The 20,069-nt window shown below is 39.4% G+C and overlaps 1 protein-coding gene across 3 annotated transcripts; it reads left to right on the top strand.

Moving 5' to 3' along the window:
• Positions 1-238: 238 nt before the first annotated feature.
• sbno1 (strawberry notch homolog 1 (Drosophila)) lies at positions 239-19,218 on the top strand. Of its 3 annotated transcripts, XM_044012313.1 has the most exons (34): positions 495-560; positions 738-871; positions 2,493-2,612; positions 2,703-2,789; positions 2,889-3,107; positions 3,197-3,332; positions 4,530-4,630; positions 4,944-5,040; positions 5,809-5,969; positions 6,362-6,495; positions 6,587-6,677; positions 6,760-6,921; positions 7,583-7,718; positions 7,811-7,916; positions 8,040-8,193; positions 8,288-8,470; positions 9,440-9,537; positions 9,625-9,770; positions 9,892-10,095; positions 10,458-10,628; positions 10,723-10,892; positions 10,994-11,125; positions 11,698-11,833; positions 11,916-12,028; positions 12,123-12,194; positions 12,279-12,378; positions 12,552-12,626; positions 12,735-12,881; positions 13,012-13,106; positions 13,195-13,281; positions 14,341-14,478; positions 14,567-14,643; positions 15,693-15,886; positions 16,560-19,218. In XM_044012313.1, the coding sequence occupies exons 3-34, from the start codon at positions 2,493-2,495 to the stop codon at positions 16,700-16,702; spliced, it is 4,185 nt and encodes a 1,394-aa protein (XP_043868248.1). In that variant the 5' UTR covers positions 495-560; positions 738-871; the 3' UTR covers positions 16,703-19,218. The 3 variants fall into 3 exon arrangements, with proteins under 3 accessions (XP_043868246.1, XP_043868247.1, XP_043868248.1); XM_044012311.1 differs by lacking the exon at positions 738-871 and having other exon boundaries at positions 239-560; XM_044012312.1 differs by lacking the exon at positions 738-871 and having other exon boundaries at positions 239-560; positions 3,200-3,332.
• The last annotated feature ends 851 nt before the right edge of the window (positions 19,219-20,069 follow it).

Consider the following 20,069-nt stretch of genomic DNA (forward strand, 5'->3'; position numbering starts at 1 on the left):
TAAAGAAGACCATCTCACAACACGTCCAACATTGAAAAAGCTGGAAGACAGCAGCAGAAAACAACACCAAATGTACTCCTTACACATTATGAGGTGTCTTTCGTGCCTAATAAAGTGGCCAGTGAGTTTATGTTGTATGGTAATCCAGACTGAAGGGGGCAGCAATACTCCATCGTTACATCTGGCGTGCCAAATCAAAGAAGAAGAAGAAGAATCTATCAACGTCACTTCCGACGCAGCCCTGCCTGAGTCACGTGACGCCGTGTTAGCTCTGCGATTCTGCTATGTTTGTCGTTAGCATTAATGTTTTTAAAATGTCAAATTTCTCGCTTTGGTCGGTCCTCCGACGTCGAGGGGCGCGACGCGGCTCTTCCGAAGCCCGTTTTTTATTTTTTTTCATCGACGCCGGGACCGAAGGTTGAGCTAGAACATAGCCACTGTTCGGTCGCATGTCACGTGACCAGCATGCGGCGGAGCATTTGATAAAAAGATGGCGTGAGCGCGTCGGAGCGAAGAGGACAACAAGCCGCCGACAGACACAGCGACCAACCGACAGCCAGGTAACCGCAGCTCTAGTGGAGGGAACTGTTTGTGTAACAGTAATTGGATACACACTTGACTAAAGAAGAAAACAAACAATGGCGGTTTGACACCATGGTAATGCTAAACACGCGGGTTGTTCAAGGTTTGAGGCGGTGACTGTAGCGTTTATTAATGCTTCTTGTTGCTAACCTAAGCTAGCTACAGCAATGACACTGCGCGAGAGCAACAAGAAGAGTTGACCGACCTGCAGGATAACAGCCGAGAAACCGACAGACAGACACAGAGAGAGGACACCTTGAACCCTGCACTGGTGTTTCTGTAAGCAGAGGTGAGCGCTGTAGCTGCAGGTTTGGTAACATTTATTTGTTATTCAGGTTCATACGACAGTAGCAGTGCGAGTTTGTTAGACACATTAATACTGTGTATTTGTTAACTAAATGATTGTTTGGCGTTCAGTGGTGTCACAAACAAAGTTGGAAACACGAGGTTATTCAATTCATAATGTCACCGTGTGAAGAGAGGTTACAGCGGACAATTGTGACAGTTAAGACTTGCATGATCATACCGAAACTAATGGCTGCATGATTCCACATTCTGTTGTATTTCATTCTGTTAGTTTGGCTTAATTTAAGTGACGAATGTGAAAGTAGAACACCATCGCGAAGCTGTGTCACCCTGGGCTATAACAGATCAGTCAGAAGCTCGTGTTGACATCGTGGTTAGTTTCTGCATCCGATCGCCACCGATTTACCGGAGTATTGTTTTGCTACGATGACACCGCAGAGTTAGATCCTGTTTGTTTATAATTATTAACCGGTTGAGTTATTGCAGAGTCCGGGACGGTAGATGGTTTAGTGGGGGGGAGCTCTGTTGAGTCGGAGGGATCAGGAAGTTGAAAGCAGGGCATTGCAAACACGTGTCTTGTTGTGGGTCACTTTAGACCGAGACTCTGAAGGGATCTGGTGTGTAAACGCTTAATTTACGGATGTATGAATCTCATTCTTTTGTGGACACTGTGATAGTAAGTTGATGTATTCCAGACAGTGTTCACGTACTTAAGTTTCATTTTCATGGCCCCCGGAGATAGTGTGACGAACATTGAAAACGAAGCATTGGTGTTTTTATTGACTCACAATGAAATAACAACCTATATGTTACATTTGGTTTGGTCGTTTGGAATGTGTGGAATCGTTTGTTTTTTTCCTCCTTTTGTACTTGTACACGGCTGAAATGTGTTTATTAATTGACCTCACACGTGTGCTCTACGTAGGGCTACAGCTAACATTATTTTTGCTATTGACTGAGTAAAGAGCTATATCTCTAATTTGACAATTAATACATCAAATGTTTTACCCTTAAATTGTCAAAATTATCCAAAGCTTATTCATTATCATATACCACGGCTGCAAATAATATCAATAATAATAATTATCACTGTAATTTAAGTATTGTCTGTTTTATTTCAAAAATTATATTAACTGACCAGAGTTCTAGTTGGATATGACATGGTTTATATTCTTTACTTTCAAATCTTAAATGCAATGAAAAAGAGGTTTGGTGAATAATAGAGTCAAAGATTATAGACCTTTTTGATGTGTACATGTGAAATTGCCTTTCATTTAGTATGCAGCATGAAACCTTTGTGCTGTATTGCTATAAATTCTAGGACTGGCAACTATTGGCTTTGAGGAATATGCTAAACATTAAATTTGTAATTTGTCAAATCCTCTGACTATACGGTATAAAAAAATGGTGAAAAAGCCAGACACATTTTCCAGAAATCCAATGCACTGTCTTCAAAATTAGGAAATAGAATCTGGAAATCTTGGCATTTGTGAGCCTGGAGCAAAAAACTAAATCAAATTGTAATTGGATGAGAATATATTATTCATGAATAAATAGTGTTCATGAATGATTTAACCATAATATTCCATACACTTGTCTTGCAGATGGATCCTGGACAGGATTTACTTCTCGCTGCCCTAAGTGAGAGTGGCATTTGCCCCAATGATTTTGGTCTATTTGATGTTGAGTCTCAGGATGTTGCACAGTCCAATACAACACAGCAAGTAAGATTGTCTTTAATTTTTATTTTTATGGAGTAGAAGCAATTTCTTAATACTAGTAGCTCAATATTCTATTTGGTGTTCCTCTTTCAGTCTATCTCCATCAATGCCCTGGATCTTGGAGCGGGGACAGAGGTGGTGGAAACTGAGGCTCCAGCTCCAGTCCCAGTAGTTATCAGGGTGAGGTTGCCCACATGAAGTACCTTTAACTTACTGGTTAAGACATGATGCTGTGTATATTAAAATGAAATCTTATTGTCCCTCTAACATCTTCAACAGCACAAACCTCAGCCATCAACCACCACGTTTGTCTTAAATCAGCTGAATCAGTTGCCAACACTAGGAACTGCTGTGGCCAAGCAATCGGTTGCAAACCCGATCAAACATACCATAACTGTCACCAAGGTAGTCCATGTCGCTAATTCAGCCCTGAGAGGTTCATCCTCCACTACAACGGCTTCATCATCCACAGTCGTCGTGCCTTCTAACAAAGATCAGGTATGTTGGTGGAAACGGTGTGTCAATATTGACTATAAAAAAGGAAATGGAGACTCATAATGAAACATAATACTCTATTTTTTTCTTAGCAGATTCAGTTGAAAGACCTGCTTAGGGCAGGCCATGTGAAGAGCACTGGCCTAAAGGGCAACAGTCTGATGGAGCTGATGAAGCTGAAGCCTCCACCTGACATCGCTCAACCAGTAGCAACAGCGACCGGCCCAAGTAAGTTATTCAAATGTATAATTAGACACAGTGTAATGGTGTTTTACTCATCCTGTTTTGAGAGGCCAATATGGTAAATAAAGTAGTTTGTATGACTGACGAAAAAGCGAAATAATCAGCTGAAATTAATAGATTCAGCACACTCCCATGATGCTTTTCCACGATACAGTTACAGCCAGCTCGACATGGCTCGACTCTGCGTGGTTTGGTGTTGTTTTCCATTACTACAGTAACCCCTCAATGTGACCGGAATGATCATAGCGCAGCTGCATGAAACTGTTGTGACTTTGTTGTATATGCGACACACACAAACTAGTGACCTGTAAATCAGTTCCAGGTACTATTGCTAAAAAACCAAAACGAGTCGATCCGGAACTGCCAGAACTAAACAATTCTTGTTTTAATAAAATAATGATCTCAGGTATTTTTTTTAGCACTCATCTGAACCATAGAATTGACTTGGAACAAGTAAAATGCTACACATAAACCAGCCTGTTCACATAGTTGATTTTAGGAGACCTGTATTTTTACTTTCTGAACATAAAAAGATGATCAGATAACTGTGTGAAGAGATGAAGCTATTTAAAAAGGTCATACATGAGCCTTTTGTTTATGCTTGATCCCATTTCACTCGTTGCCACTAGATACAGAAATCTGTATGTTATACATTTATACAGGATTAACTTGAGTGGCAGAGGAAACGGTATGGTATATTGGAATATGCACATAGGCAAGGTAGAGCGCAGGAAAAATATTTTAGAACAAGTTCAAGAACTAAAATAAATGGAATAAGTAACTGTAAATGTCCCCATTGTGGAACTAATGAAAGATTATCTCATCTTATCTTGAAACAAGAACCACAAGAACACAGCTACCACTTAGCCCTGCCCTTATATTTAAGCATTCATTGGCATAAGCATAGGGTGTCATTTTTTTGTTAATGTAGAGGAGTATGGTGAAGTGTGGCTGCTATTAAGCCCTTTAAAACATATTGATTCTTTATGGGCACACTTCAAATGGAGGGTATTTCCCAGAAGCCAACATTAGTTAGATTATCATACAGCTATGCTAATCACAAGAAAACCTGTTTGCGGTCTATTATTAACACCACAAACTGCTTAAAGACATTTCCTTTTGTTATATATTATTTGTAAGCAGTTTAATGACACTCACAGTATAAGTAACACTCTGTTTCAGGTGACATTAACAATGGGATCAAGAAGGAAGTCATGGGTAAAGATGCTACCAGGATCTGGATTAATGATGACATTAAAATGCCGAACTTTTCACTTTCCCAGGTTAGTGCATTTTTTTTCTTAAAAAAAAAGTATTTTTATTTATTTATTTTGATGGTTCTGAGCTGCACATTATGTTTGATGCTGGCTTTGATCTGTTTATTTGTTGTATTTAGGAAACTGCTTAGAAGCCTGTGATTATTATAGAATGTGTTTCTTTTTATCCAGTTAAACTTTTTATGTTGAAATATTGAATACATTTTGTATTGAAACACCAAAACACAATGGAAAGCAGTCTCATTTAAATTTTAAACTTTTCACGTGGGGAAACTGCACATGATGGGTAAATAACTTGAACATTTCAATCTGTCTTCAGAAATCTGCAGGGATGAAGGAGGAGGATGAGCCTGAGGAGGAAGAGGAAGATGAGTTGGGTCATGCAGAAACGTATGCAGAATACATGCCAATGAAATGTAAGTACAGTGTAACTTTTAGTGGAGTATTTGTTTTAAAAGGATCATGTTGAAGTTATAACTTCCCATGGTGAGACTGGGGAGTGTAACAAACGGAGGTCTACTCCAAACTACGGTGATCGTGTCAACATAAAAGCGCAACATACATTACATACATACGTTTGTCCATTTGGGCTGCTGTAGAAACATAGTGGTAGCAGCCTCCATAATATGCTATGAAAACTTAATGACTTTGATCTTAAAGCACTTGTACACTAATACAAACATCCTTACTCGTTGTATACTAAAATTCAGCCAATAAACCCTCCTAAACGTTAGAATGCCAGACCTTTTAAATTTATGTTTAATCCACTATTTTTTTACAAAGAATAATGTCCAATTATGCTATAACAGTGAGTCTGTTATTTTAATGTATGAGAAAGCGACTTTATTTTTAAAACCATTTATTGTCCATGTTTCTTTCTCTTTCTTTGGACAACTTTAACAGAATCAGAGTCTGGTTATTGGCCAGGTAAATCTGTCACAGTATGAGGGCTTTTTTCTGTGTTGGTGCACTTAAAAGGTGTAAGAATCTGCAATAGACTGTAATCATACTGAATTAAGTTGCACCATTCAACCAGATACTACAAAATCAGGCATGATGAGGAAAATTAAACTGACCAGGAGACAAATTTCAACGCTCGCTGAAAATACTTGATAAAGTTGAACGAAAAGCTTTCCTCTCGGTGTGAACCAAACCGCTGACCAGCCAGTTTTTCCTCCCTGTAGTGAAAATTGGCCTTCGGCATCCTGATCCTGTGGTGGAGACCAGTTCCCTGTCCAGTGTTAATCCCCCAGAGGTGTGGTACAGACTGTCCATCCCAGAAGAAACCATTGACCGGGGCTGCCTGTCAGCTCTGCAGCTTGAAGCCATCACATATGCAGCTCAGGTAAGCAGCCTGAATTGTGCAGACGTGAACCAGATAATGAACCACACGTGTCCAAGGGAGCTGCAGCATCACAAGCCTGATGTGCATTTTTTTCAAACATCTGTATTTGGTTTTAGGCAACTGGACTTGCTATGACCTGGATGACTGAGAACCTTCACAGACATTTTACAAACCAGCCATTTACCCACATATTGTAAACTATGGACATGCATCAAACTTTTTGTGTTACCTTAAGTTATGATATAAGTTGGTTAGATTTTTTTTCTTGCCACATTGGATCATCTGCCCCCCTCTTGTCCGATCCCGTGTCCTCTTCTGCTGCGTCAACTGTCCTCATTCATACCCTTTTTTTACATATATAAATCAATATTTTTCTGCTGGATGTTTCACAGCAACATGAGACATTCCTCCCTAATGGTGATCGAGCTGCCTATTTGATTGGCGACGGAGCTGGTGTGGGCAAAGGCCGAACCATTGCAGGGGTCATCTATGAGAACTACCTTCTTGGCCGGAAGAGATCCCTTTGGTAAGTGCACACAATATCATGCATTATGGGAATTTTACATTTCTTTTTACATTACAAGATTTCTTATATTTCCTTTCCTCTCCTATTTCAGGTTTAGTGTCTCAAATGATCTCAAGTATGATGCTGAACGGGATTTAAGGGATATTGGAGCCAAAAACATCCAGGTTCATTCACTGAACAAGGTGATGCTTCACTTGAACAGTGAGAGGTTTTTTTCTGACTTGCCAATATCGGTGTGACTAAATTACACTTTTGTGTTTTCAGTTCAAATATGGCAAAATCTCATCAAAACACAATGGGAGTGTGAAAAAAGGGGTGATCTTTGCCACGTATTCATCCTTGATAGGAGAGAGCCAGTCAGGAGGGAAATACAAGACGAGATTTGACCAGCTTCTCCACTGGTGTGGGGAGAATTTTGATGGAGTTGTATCCTTTTTGTGAAAGCTTTTTGGATTGCATAATCATTAAATGAAGCACCCGGTACTCACAAAATGATTATTATGTTCAAGGCTACATGCATACTGCTACATTTTCATTTGAAAATGGCCTTTTAAAATGGGGAGGTGTCCATAATGTTGATCAGCCTTTCTTTTAGACAGAAAGTGTTAACTGAGCTTTCTGTTCTAATTGCCAAGTTGTAGCAGATGAGACTCAATCAGAAATAATATCTTGAGTTTTCACCAGTCAGTCAGAGCTGAAGAAGCCTCTTTGATGTGATGAGAGGTGAAATGTTTAGTTGTGTAGTTGCCTGCAGCTACACTGTTGAATATGCAATGGCCTAGATGGCTTGGCACAATCGGTCAAGAGAATCCTGTATTCACTTGAACGATTGTGCCAAGCCAAACTGTGTAATTTTTTTCCCAAAAGTCTGTTTTTGCCCGTCCATAAACAATTTTTAAATCTAAAACGAATCCACCAGCATTCCCAAACGTATGTTTTAGGGGCTCTGAAATGCTGGTGAAAGACGGGTGTATCCAGTGCAGAATGAATGTGTTTTTCAACAAAAAATAATAATTAGGGATGTACACTAAATTTTTTATTTTTTTTGTAGAAATGCAAACACTTTTCCTTAACCTAATATGTACAGATTGTTTATGATGAGTGCCACAAAGCCAAAAATGTTTGTCCAATTGGATCGTCCAAACCTACAAAAACTGGGCTTGCAGTGTTGGAACTGCAGAACAAACTCCCCAAGGCTCGGGTTGTGTATGCAAGTGCTACAGGTTCGTAAATGTTATCAAGTGACATCTGCTCATTAAAATTAACTGGCATAATAAACATTCAATACTGACAATAGTGTATTTCTTTTGTCTAGGTGCCTCTGAACCTCGGAACATGGCCTACATGAACCGACTGGGTATCTGGGGTCCCAAAACACCTTTCAGAGAATTTGGCAACTTTATTCAAGCTGTTGAGCGCAGGTAAGTCGTGCTTTTTTGGATGTGACAAGGTTGGTTTTTTTTTTAGCTAATGTTAATTGGCTGGTGAGAATGAAATCTCATATCTGTGCTCTTATGTGATGTATGATTGTGTCTGTCTTACAGAGGTGTTGGTGCCATGGAGATAGTAGCTATGGACATGAAACTCAGAGGGATGTACATTGCCAGGCAGTTGAGTTTTACAGGTGTGACGTTCAAAATTGAGGAGGTTCCCCTGACTCAGCAGTACATCCACATGTACAACAAATCTGTGAGGCTGGTAAGGAAATAAAATTGAGATTGTCAAAGTCAATTTGAGCAGTTACTTTAACTGGTTTGTACTTTAATTTAATGACTTCATTATGCTTCTCCAGTGGGTGAGTGCACGGGAGAAGTTCCAGCAGGCTGCCAATCTGATGGACGCAGAACAACGCATGAAGAAGTCCATGTGGGGCCAGTTCTGGTCTGCTCACCAGAGATTCTTCAAGTATCTCTGCATCGCATCCAAAGTCCGCAGAGTGGTGCAGCTCGCCAGAGAGGAGGTTCAGAATGGAAAGGTGAGACTACAGTTGAAATACAAAAGAGCCTAATTTGAATTTTAAACCAAAATGTTTGTTAATAAAAAAACAAAGACAATTGGCATTAGCGAGGTCACGATTCTCCAAATCCTTGATTCAATTCCATTCTTTTTTCCTCTTTCTTTTAGCGCAGATGAGTGTGCCATCTTTAGACTTGTCTAATTTAGTCAAGGATCATATTTTTATGTCATGATAATTGTCTACATGGTGTCATGTAGACAAATGAAATGGGAATGAGCGACATAATGTCCCTCATTTATTTGTAATGTTCCACAGTAAGGCCTTCAAAACCTCTAATAACGTTATCATACATGGAAGGCAACACCTTTGTAGTAAGATGCTATGTGCCAGGCATTTTGAAGCATGGTTCCAATGCTTAAATCGCATGGCTGATGCTACAAAACACGCCAATAATGCCAATTATCGCTTTAGCCCTTTCGCACCATGGTTTTGTTTTTTTCCTCCTGGCACGCCTGCAGGACATCCAAATGGGGGTGTGGTTAAATCCTCAATTCCACCTTTGCTCGATATTTGGTTTACAATGGAGATAGTGATTCCCCTAGTTGGCATCTATACTGTTGCTTTACTCTTCTTCATTTCTTTCCTTGGTCCCTACTGCCTCCTCCTGTACTGTGTCCATGTGGAAATGATCTCTGCTTTATAATTATATTATACTGATCTAAGTTAATGCATACCAGTTATTCCATGATTTTAGTGAACAGCCTGTGAAGTGAATACTTTGTAGATTAGTTCACCTTACCTCACACCTTCCATTTTTTATGATCTCCTTGGTTCATAAATATAACTGTGTTATATACCATGTTTTGCTCTTTTATTGGAACTGAACAAACGGACTGATTTGCTACTGATTATTGTTGTTGTACCTCAGTGAATCCATCTCCCCTGCCCTATTGTTTGAACTTGGTGTCACTGCTTTTTCCTCTACAGTGTGTGGTGATTGGTCTGCAGTCCACTGGTGAAGCAAGAACACTGGAGGCTTTGGAGGAAGGAGGTGGCGAACTGAATGACTTTGTGTCGACTGCAAAGTATGCACTGACCTTTACATGATTATTCTCATTCTGTGATATCCGAATAAACAAAGAATCATTGTGATAAAATGTTCTCTGTTACAGAGGTGTCCTGCAGTCCCTGGTAGAGAAACACTTTCCAGCCCCTGACCGACAGAAGCTCTTCACCCTGTTAGGCATTGACCTCTCAGCTAAGAAGTCTGTTATTGACACTACAGCACAGGCTGAACAGAAGGGCAAGAAAAGAAAGGGTAAATGCTAGTAAATCCTTGTAAAACCTAACCTGAGATCAAATAAAATTAAGAAAAATGGATAGCATTAATGTTTATGTCTTGTAATTTTCTTGTCCTTCTCCTCTGATCATCTCTCTAGGTTCAGAAGTCAAAAAGCAGCAGAAAAAGAAGCCTCGCAAGCACGGCGGCCTGTCGGGCACAAGCTCAGAGGAGAGCCAGTCAGAGGATTCAGACAAAGAGTCTGGTAAAGACAGCGACGACAGCTTCAAATCTGTCAGCTCGGCTGACGAAGACGATGACTTCAATCCGTTCAGAGACGAGTCGGATGATGACGGGGAAGATGGTGAGGCTGAGAAGGGTTGTGAATGTTGAATAAAGGCATCACATAGAAACTATTACACTTTCAAGCTTAATATACTAAGGGATTTCTCCAGCTCTAAGTTTTGTAATCTGTTATTTGTTGTTGGAGTGGTTGTGTTCTTGCAAGTATTGTATGATGATGCTTAATGACTTGGTCATTGGTTTTGCTTGTCAAGAAATATCCCATTGGTCAAAACCAAGTTTAATCCTGGGATAAATGGGTTTTTGACCAGTGGAAATAATTCTAGAGTGGGGAAAAAAAGCTTAATATTCTTATCACAGTGTGACTTCCTAGTGAAATAAAGGTTAAAATAAATACAAATGTCACCCCTTCTCTTGTTTCAGATCCATGGCTTATCAGAAAGGAACCAAAGAAAGGGAAGGAAAAGAAGAAGAAAAAGAGAAGGAAGAGCATCGATCCAGACTCGATTCATAGTGCCTTGTTAGCCTCTGGGCTGGGTTCCACCAGGCCCGCTTTCACTGCCTCAACTACTATTGCCAGTGCTCCTGCCACAGGTAAGCACACCACTGCATGGCAAAGCTGAGATAAAATGTTCTTTATGTTGCCTTGTTACATTTACGTGACACAGTGCATTTGCTTGCATTTAAGTCAAGGCAGAGAGTCAGGATCCCTACCTGACAAGTCAGGATGCAGTGGAACATGCCCAGAAAATGAAGAAGGAACTACTGGAAAAACTTGAGAAGCTGGCAGAGGTTTTACCTCCCAACACTCTGGACGAGCTCATAGATGAACTGGGTGGACCCGACAATGTAGCTGAGGTATGACCATCTCGACGTGTATGTCAGCAACAAAGTCATTATTTGTTTATGGACGAGTATTTGGTTTAATTAACGTTCTCGTTTCTTCACCCATGCTTCAGATGACCGGTCGTAAGGGTCGCGTGGTCAGCAACGATGATGGCAGCATCAGCTACGAGTCTCGTTCCGAGCTGGACGTCCCTGTGGAAATCCTCAATCTCACAGAGAAGCAGAGGTTCATGGATGGAGAGAAGGTGAGGAATCAGTTACATTATTCATGGATGCTTGGTGCCATAATTGTGTCTTGTGTTGCTTTCACACTTGTAGTTTGGTTCATTTGGTCCGAACCGAGGGAAGAAAAATTAAATGGAGTTGACAACATGCTGCTGACTTGAGTTTTATTTTATTGGATACAGCAGGAAGAAGAGATGCTTTGCCCAGGAATATTAAAAGCACATTTTTAATGTTAGATCATTGTTTTGTTTGCTTTTCAGTGTGGGACTGTCAAAGTATGTGGGACATAAGCTATTCATCCACGTTGGCAACTTGTCAGTCTAATTCACTCAGAGAAATGTCCACATTCATATGTTGACAGGCACATCTTAACCACTGGATGACAAGCTGTAGTTTGTTTTTAATTATTATTGCACCACTACAAATGCAGAATGTTTCATTGGTTGATGTTTCTTTCATGCAACAAATGAAATCCTTTCTGAGACCAGTACAGACAGGATTTTTATTTAAATAAAAAATAAATAAATAAACAAGCTGCAAATATATCCACTTAATGTGAAAAGTAATACTTGTTGTCTTTGTATCCGACCAGAATATAGCCATCATCTCAGAAGCTGCCAGCTCAGGTATATCCTTGCAGGCCGATCGTCGAGTAAAGAACCAGAAGCGGAGAGTCCACATGACACTCGAGCTGCCGTGGAGTGCAGATAGAGCCATACAGCAGTTTGGTCAGTACATAATAGAAATAGAGATTTTGAATAGGACCGAATAAGAATATGGTTGAAACCTTTTCTGTTTGTTTGGACACAGGGAGAACTCACAGGTCAAACCAGGTCACAGCTCCAGAATATGTCTTCCTCATATCAGAGCTTGCAGGGGAGCAGAGATTTGCATCCATTGTTGCCAAAAGACTTGAAAGCCTGGTAAGATTTTTGCTGAATTCTTAGTTTGGACTTATTTTATTTTGAAATGAAATTTCTCATAATTATCACTCATACATGGGAATCTTTCTGACAGGGTGCTCTCACTCACGGAGACCGAAGAGCTACAGAAACCAGAGACCTGAGCAGGTTTAATTTTGACAACAAAGTAAGTACATCACACATTGTTCTAAATTTAGCTTCTGCAATTGTCTTCATTTTCCAGTGGCTGACTAATTTCTCTTTGCCACAGTATGGCAGAAATGCTCTGGAAATTGTGATGAAGTCAATCGTGAGGCTCGATACTCCACTCGTGTCTCCACCCTCTGACTTTAAAGGGGACTTCTTTAAAGGTATGACTCATGCCGTTCTACACAACACAGGGAGTCTTTGTTGTTTCTGTATGACATACACTCTGTCCAACAGGTTTGGCTTCTATTTACTGTAATTATCGTATTAGAATTTGAAATCAGTCGTTTTGTTTATGTTTAAGTGGTTCTTGCCTGGCTTTTTTTTTGCCCTGTAGAAATCCAGATTGGATTAATAGGTGTGGGCCTCATTAATGAGGAGGAAAGGTCTGGCGCCCTGACACTTGACAAAGGTGTGTGTGGTTGTTTTTCTTTCCCTCCTAAATCATAAAAGTATATGACAATACACCTATTTTTATTGTGGACTAATAATTCTAACGCATATGTTTTGTGACTGACAGATTACAACAACATTGGGAAGTTCCTTAACCGTATCTTGGGCATGGAGGTCCATCAGCAGAACGCCTTATTTCAATACTTCTCTGATACACTTGCTGCAGTCATTCAGGAAGCGAAGAAGAATGGCAGATATGATATGGGGATTCTTGGTAAGACAGTGTTAAGACATTTAAACTGTGATCATTAAACTGTGAATGAAATGTATAGTCACAAGTTGTTTTGAGCAGCTAATTTCCAGCGCTATCGAATGTGTATTTAATTACGCTTGTCTTGTATCAGATCTGGGTTCTGGTGATGAGAAGGTGAAGAAAGTAAACTGCAGGAAATTTCTGACACCAGGCTACACCACATCAGGACATGTGGAACTGCACACTGTAAGCTCATGAATGTACATTTAGTTGTCCTGTGTTGCATTGGTAGATTACATGGTACCTGATTTCATGTCTGCGCGTCTCCTCACAGGTGAGTGTAGAGAGGGGAATGTCATGGGAGGAAGCCACACATGCTTGGGCTGATCAGAACGGACCAGACGATGGTTTCTATGTACAGGTATTTGACAGGTTTTTCCTGGTTTCTTCTATTTGATTGAATGAGCTTTTCAGTTCAAAAAGAATATCACTACCTTTTTGACTGTACTGATGAATTCAGCTATTACTATTAGAAAATGGTAAACATAGTGAAAATTTCCAAAGCCATCACATCTCTGTGCCTGTGGGTTTGATTGTGGCTGTGTTGTTTTAAATGTCCCAATACATTTTAAAGCTTAGTCAGAATGCACGTATCAGAAAACTGGAAGTTGGCTTGCCTAAATAAAATGTACTTGTTTTTAAATGATCTCTGTCATGAGGTTTTCATTCTATTAAAAAGAGAATAAAGAAAACCTTAAAGTTGAATTTTTTCCTAAATGTTTTTTGTTAATTATTTTTCAATGAACTGATGAATTTTTTTAGGTGTGAATTAGTTGCAAAATGGCACTTAATACATCAGAATTGTAGAAGCAGCAGAGAGAGAGAGAGAGCCCATTAATGACAGATGGAGTACAACATCTTGCCAAAAACTTTCTGCAACTATGCAAATGTATTCATTAGTGCATCTGTGAAAAGCAAGATATTGGTGATGTTGCTGAAGCAAATTAACAAGTCAACAATATTGCACCAGGACAAACGAAACAGCGCTTTTCCCTTTTCCCAGTTTTAGCATAACTTGGCTCAACTTTGCTTAGTTCCTGGTGTTCTCTGGTGCTATGCTTGTCACTAGTTTGTGTGCTTTTGTCACATTTAAAACAACATCACAGCAGTTTTGTGCAGCCGTGCTATGATCACCCCGCCCAAGTTGATACCTGTCTGATACCGGGTTGAGCCGAACACTGCTAGAACTGTATAATGGAAAAGCGCCGTTTCTTGTCTATTTCATTTCGTGTCTATTACATCGTCAAATACACCATACCCCCTACATTTCAGTTAATATAGTGTTATAGAACTGTCTCTCAATTTTTTTCTCAGATTTGTCAAATCTCCCCCAGAAACAAGTGTTTACACAGGCTTGACCATGTCTTCTTGTGTGTAAAATCAATGGCGTGCCCTCAAGAACTTGCACTTTCTTTTTTAGATGAGGAACAACAAGAAAACAGCCATATTAATTAAAGAGCTGAACACCAAGAAGAGGCTGTTCCTAGTCTACAGGCCGAACACCGGGAGACAACTCAAACTGGAGACGTACACAGACATCAAGAAGAAGTTTAAAAAGGTTCCACATCATCTTTAAAGATTACTACGAGACCACTGCACTCATGCACGTGGTACCGAATGGTTACATTTCTCTTTCTCTCTGTTAGGTCTTGTCAGAAGATGCCAAACAACACTGGACGGATCAGTACATGTCTTCTGCACATATCTGCTCTCATGCATATTGGTATGTGCACTATGTGAAAAAAATAAACCCTGTATTTTGTGTGTGTATTGCAACAATAGAGCTCCGGAAGTCACGTGACCCAGTTAACACTGCCATGTTGACAGGAAAAGCTTCTGAAAAATGAAATGGCCATTCCAAGCTGCATTCAATGTGCAGTTTAGATTCATGGAAATCAAGCAAAGTATCACAGAATGTGACAGTCTGAACATATCTGGTCCTTATACTGCCCCCGGTGCTGTAATGGGCCTGTGCAGACATTATTCCAGACATGTAGCATTACATCTCCAAATTTCTCACTGACCTTCGCAGTAAAAGCACGTAAAATATACAAGATATTTAAGTTGATTAGTGTTGGAATCTATAATGATGCCGAACTTGGCATTCAGTTCCACAACTTCCCTGTCTGTAGTTAAGGGAAACAACAGCGTGCCCCTTCCTCTTTAGGCTTCTTTTTTAGCGGTTGATACAGCGTCTGCCATCTTGTGTCCTCTTCTGTTGCATCAGCTGTTCTTATGTCGTCCTTCACAACGTCCATTAACCTTCTCTGTGCTCTTCCTCTTTTCCTCCTGCCCGGCAGCTCCATCTTCAACATCCTTTGCTCAGTGTAATCGCTTTCCCTCCTCTAAACATCACCAAACCATCTCAACCTTGACTCTTACTTTATTTCAATTCAACCTGAATTGTACCTCGAATAAGCTCATTTCTAGTCCTGTCCATCCTGGTCATGCCCACTGAAAAAAACAGAACAATCACTTACACTTAATTTTATCAAATAGAATAAAGGTTTTGGAATGCCATAGTGTCACAAAATATAGTAAGGGTGAAACTTATACAAAAGCAATTTTTGCCTGCAACATGATACTGTCACAGGTCCACAACTGACACTTTTTGTTTTTGTAATATTGTGAAATTGTCAATAACGTTACATTTCCATCTTTTCCTGATATTTGTTGATGATGAAAACTCAAATACATGATTTGCCTTCCATCCTTTTTTAGGGTGCTGCTCATTGCTAATGTTGATAGGACTTTTTGTTCTTCTGTCCGCAGGCGGGGAAACTGTAAGAAAGTATCTGTGGGTCTAAAGTGTGAAGTTGGCCTTCGGTGTAGGACGTACTACGTTCTCTGTGGCTCAGTTCTGAGTGTGTGGAACGAGCTGGAAGTAGTTCTGACTCCTGTCAGCGGAACCAATGTCAAGGTGCAGATTGTCCGTCTCAGAACAGAAGACGGACAGAGGATAGTCGGTAAGTTAAAATGCTGGCGTTAATAACTATCAGAAACACAAGGCTTTATTGAGCTTCCTCCATTGTGTTTACGCATGTCTTAAAATTAGTAAATTAGATACTAAAAAGATTTGGCATTGCTTTTTAATGGTTGAATGCAGAATTTCTATTTAGCTCCATCACCTGGAGCAAACACAGCTGTCGTTCTCATGGTCAAGATGCTCGTTTTCTAAAGGGAAAGCATACACTTTAGCAAAACCTGAATTAACAATTTTTCAATTATTAAAAAAAAGCGTCCTTTTCTTATCACTCATTATCATGAATTAGATTATTATAACCTGTACTGCTCAGAAGATCAACTTTTAATGTTTCATGATGTCACACAGACTTCTGGGCCTTGAAAAGAGTACCAAAATAGCTTCACAGAAATATACAAATGTTGCATCGTTTCTGTTCACAAAGACCAAACTGAGTTGCCGTCAACAACAACAATCCCCAAAAGTTACACACTGCAGATTTAACTTGTGGCACTGCCAGTTTGAGTGAGAGTGCTAATAAAAAAATCTAGCCAGTGAGTACACCAGTATACAAAAGTGTCCCTTCCATATTTGACATTAAAGTAAACATTCATCACTGGACTTTGAGGTATTGCGTTGGTGCCTAGTTGACGTTTAACCCTGTCTTTCATCCTCAGGTCTGTTAATTCCAGCCAACTGTGTGTTTCCACTTATTAACAAGCTGTCAACATCGGACCAGTGCCAGCAACTCGCTGTGCAGGAGCAGCAGAAGCGACAGCAGCTCCACCCTCAAAGTCTGAGTCACGCACCCAACACATAGTCGGGTGGACCACTCCCCTTCGTTGGCGTCAAGCCTTTCTCCTCCCCTCTAGGCCGCATCCCATTCTGAAGGGATCTGGCTCTGGTTAATGTCTCTGTGTGCACTACAGGCTCCAGGACCACTGTTCCTCATTCTGCACCCCACCCTTCCCATCAACGCTGAGGGTCAGAGGTGTCGCGGCACCAAGCTGTGGTGATTGTCAGTTGTAAAGGAGCGGTTGTACAGAGAAAATATTTCAGGGTTGTTTGTTTGGTTCTTTTATTTTATTCTCTGTAGACTCTTGTTTTCACCAAGAGAGATTTGACAGGTGATGTATTTGTCCTCTGACATTCAGAGTGAAAAGATTAGACATTATTATTGATCCAGAGTTTAAGCAAAGAGGGCATTTTGGCCTGTGGCTGTTATTCACGCTTAACCTGTGCTTTAAGCTATTTAGCCCAGATCACCTGGTATGAAGTGAAGACTTGGTTTCTTGGTCCAGACCAAAGAAGGATGAGACAAAGAGTTCTTCTGTCAAAGTCTGACATCTTCATTCATTCACTAAAACAACGGCATTTATTACTAAAGTTATGTATGCTGAGAACCGTTTACAACTCTGCAGACATTATTCACGTTCATGTGGAGAGGGGAGTTGGTATGAAGTCGAGGAGGTGCAGACCTTTAGTTCAATTAGGTGCTGGTGAACCTGACGTGTTTTCAAATCTTTCTGATGCTCCGTAGCTGTTTCCTTCACTTTTCTTCAGAGACCAAAATGTCATTGTCGTTTTTTCTGTCCATCGTCGTGTTGGTGTGACACTGACCAAAATTCCTCTCTTCCTTTTCTTCAATTTTCATAATTTTGTTGTGCTTTGTCCATAACAGCCACTTTATTTTCCCTGTTTTCAAATGTGCCCACATGTGGGTACAAACAGCCACTGCAGTTGAACTCCTTTACAAAGAAAACATTAGTTTGCTGTTAATTTCTTTTCTATTTATAGTGCGTAATAAAGGGTAAACAACAAAAAAGTGTTGACGAGACACAACTTTATGTCCTGAACACCTCAGGCTGAATTTACACACATTGGATAACTGGTTTAAGGAGACGTCAGTATTGTATTCATTATAAAGTCTGTTTAGCTTTTATTTTATTTTATTTTATTTTGCAGTTACCACACACTAGTAAATGTGAGTCCAACTATTGAGGACATTTTAATATTAATGTTTAATATTAATGATAAAAATTTCTCTTGACAATAATTGATATAATGGCTGTAGACGTCTTTCACAAATTGATTAAACACAATGGATATTCACAGGAGTTAAATTAACATAATATACACATCATACAATTACATAATGTTTCAATTTACAAAACGTCTGCTGTTGATTTCTTCTACTTCATCTCACGTTATCAAAGTACATATTCTTGATTTGATTTTTAAGAACCACCACCGGTCTCCACCTTGACTTTACCTCAGTCAACAATTTTCTCCTCTGGTGTGATGTTGGTGATAAGTGTGTGGCTGCACTAGCTATACTAGATTATATAAAGCAACCGAGAAATTCAGAGGAATGAGAAAATGCTCTTGACAAAGATTCACTTGTTTGTTTTCCCCGTTTCATAGCAGTTACTGCATATATGCATTTTCTTTTCTTTCTTTGCTTTAATTCACTCAGGGGTTGAACTTGTATAATTTAAAAAAACATCTTTTGAAAAACACAAATATAAGGTTTTACAGTGTACCCGAAATGCATGACTTCTACACCTCTTCTCAGTAATGTTCCTCTCTGATTCTGTCTTTAGCTGGCTCTACAGCTCGTTATCTTTGTAGTACATGTTCTTTAACATGCCTCCCTAATGCCTCTGCTTCCTTGAGCCTGGTCGTAATTTAAATCAATGATGGCTTGTTTAATCCCGCACCTTGTTGCCTCCTCTGTCTAATATTGCATTCTCCTCAATCTGCACTGGATGAAACGGACTCTCATCTGATTTATGAGCGGTCCTCATGAAAGATGTTTCACCTGTGACTTAAATACTGGTGTTCAGTGTGTATTCTCTCTTGTTCTTCTTTGACGCATTTTAAGACGAGTGAAAAAGGAAGCAAAAGTCTTTGTACCATACCAGTGAGCATTTTGTACGATTTGTAAAACTAATTTCTTCGCGCAGCATCTATTGGACAGTATTGGTAGATGCCTCATTAAAAGCATGGGGTCTTTTCTCCGTAATTGCGAAACACAATTATAGTTTTAAAAATGCATATACGTCGTCTATATATTGAAGCCAACACATTTTTATTTGCTTTTTCTTGCTGTTCTGTACATGGGCTGCTGATGTATCATTGTTTTCAAATGCGGTGGATGTGATGGCAGATCAGCTCTTCTGAAGTAGAAACACTTGAACTATTGTCGTCTATTTTTTTTTCTTTCTCCCCTTCGAACATTGCACGAGTTGCACTACTGACATGAGTTGTACAAAAAATTTGACATTACCTGTACATGAATGAGTCTGATGCTCAATAAAGCTTGGTATACTTCTACCTCTTTGTTGTGTATTACTGTGTAAGACTAGATGGTGTCTTTATTCCACTACATAAAGGTACACATATTAGCAGCCATTAATACCTGGTTATGTTAGGTATTGGTGTAGCTGGAGCTGGAACTTTAGAGGCAACAAACTACTAAATGTCATTTACTATTTGTACACTTTCATTTGCTTCTCAGCCAAGAAAACAATATAAAAATTAATCTGGGGACATAATTTAACCACAAATTGCATGTTAATAAAGTTGTCTGAACTATTTAAGATTACGAAATGTGTATCAGTTTCTTTCTACCCACCACCTTTTGTTTAAAATGTAAAACAAAGGCTTATATGTATTATCATGATTATTGTTAATGGATGAATGTTGATCTTTTCATTTAAAACCACTGCTTAAGATATTATTTACACCCATTATAAAAGTTCTTATGCAGAATGGCCTGTTTTTTCATTTCAAAATTAATATTGGGTGTTACACCAAGGGCAGTAATAAATAAACATTTTTGCTCTTCACAATTCATATACAATGACAATAACACATTGTATATATATAGCACTTTTAAAGGGTTCTCAAAGACACTTTACTTATGTTAAAAGTCATAAAATTAAACACAGGGAAGAAAATACACACAATTTCCTGCTGAATTTTCACAAGGTTTGGAAAACATGGCTGTAGAGTATTACACCTATTCATTTAATTTAATTATAAGTATGAGTTCCTGTTATACAGAATAATTTTAGACAATAATATTACATGGTGATATGGACTGATGCTGTATTGTTCTTGTTTACCATACAGTGTGTTAATTGGAGTTCATTTTAATCATTCATATACTACTGGGTTGTTGA

The sequence above is a fragment of the Solea senegalensis genome, linkage group LG21 (genome assembly GCF_019176455.1).
Source record: "Solea senegalensis isolate Sse05_10M linkage group LG21, IFAPA_SoseM_1, whole genome shotgun sequence".
NCBI lineage: Eukaryota > Metazoa > Chordata > Actinopteri > Pleuronectiformes > Soleidae > Solea > Solea senegalensis.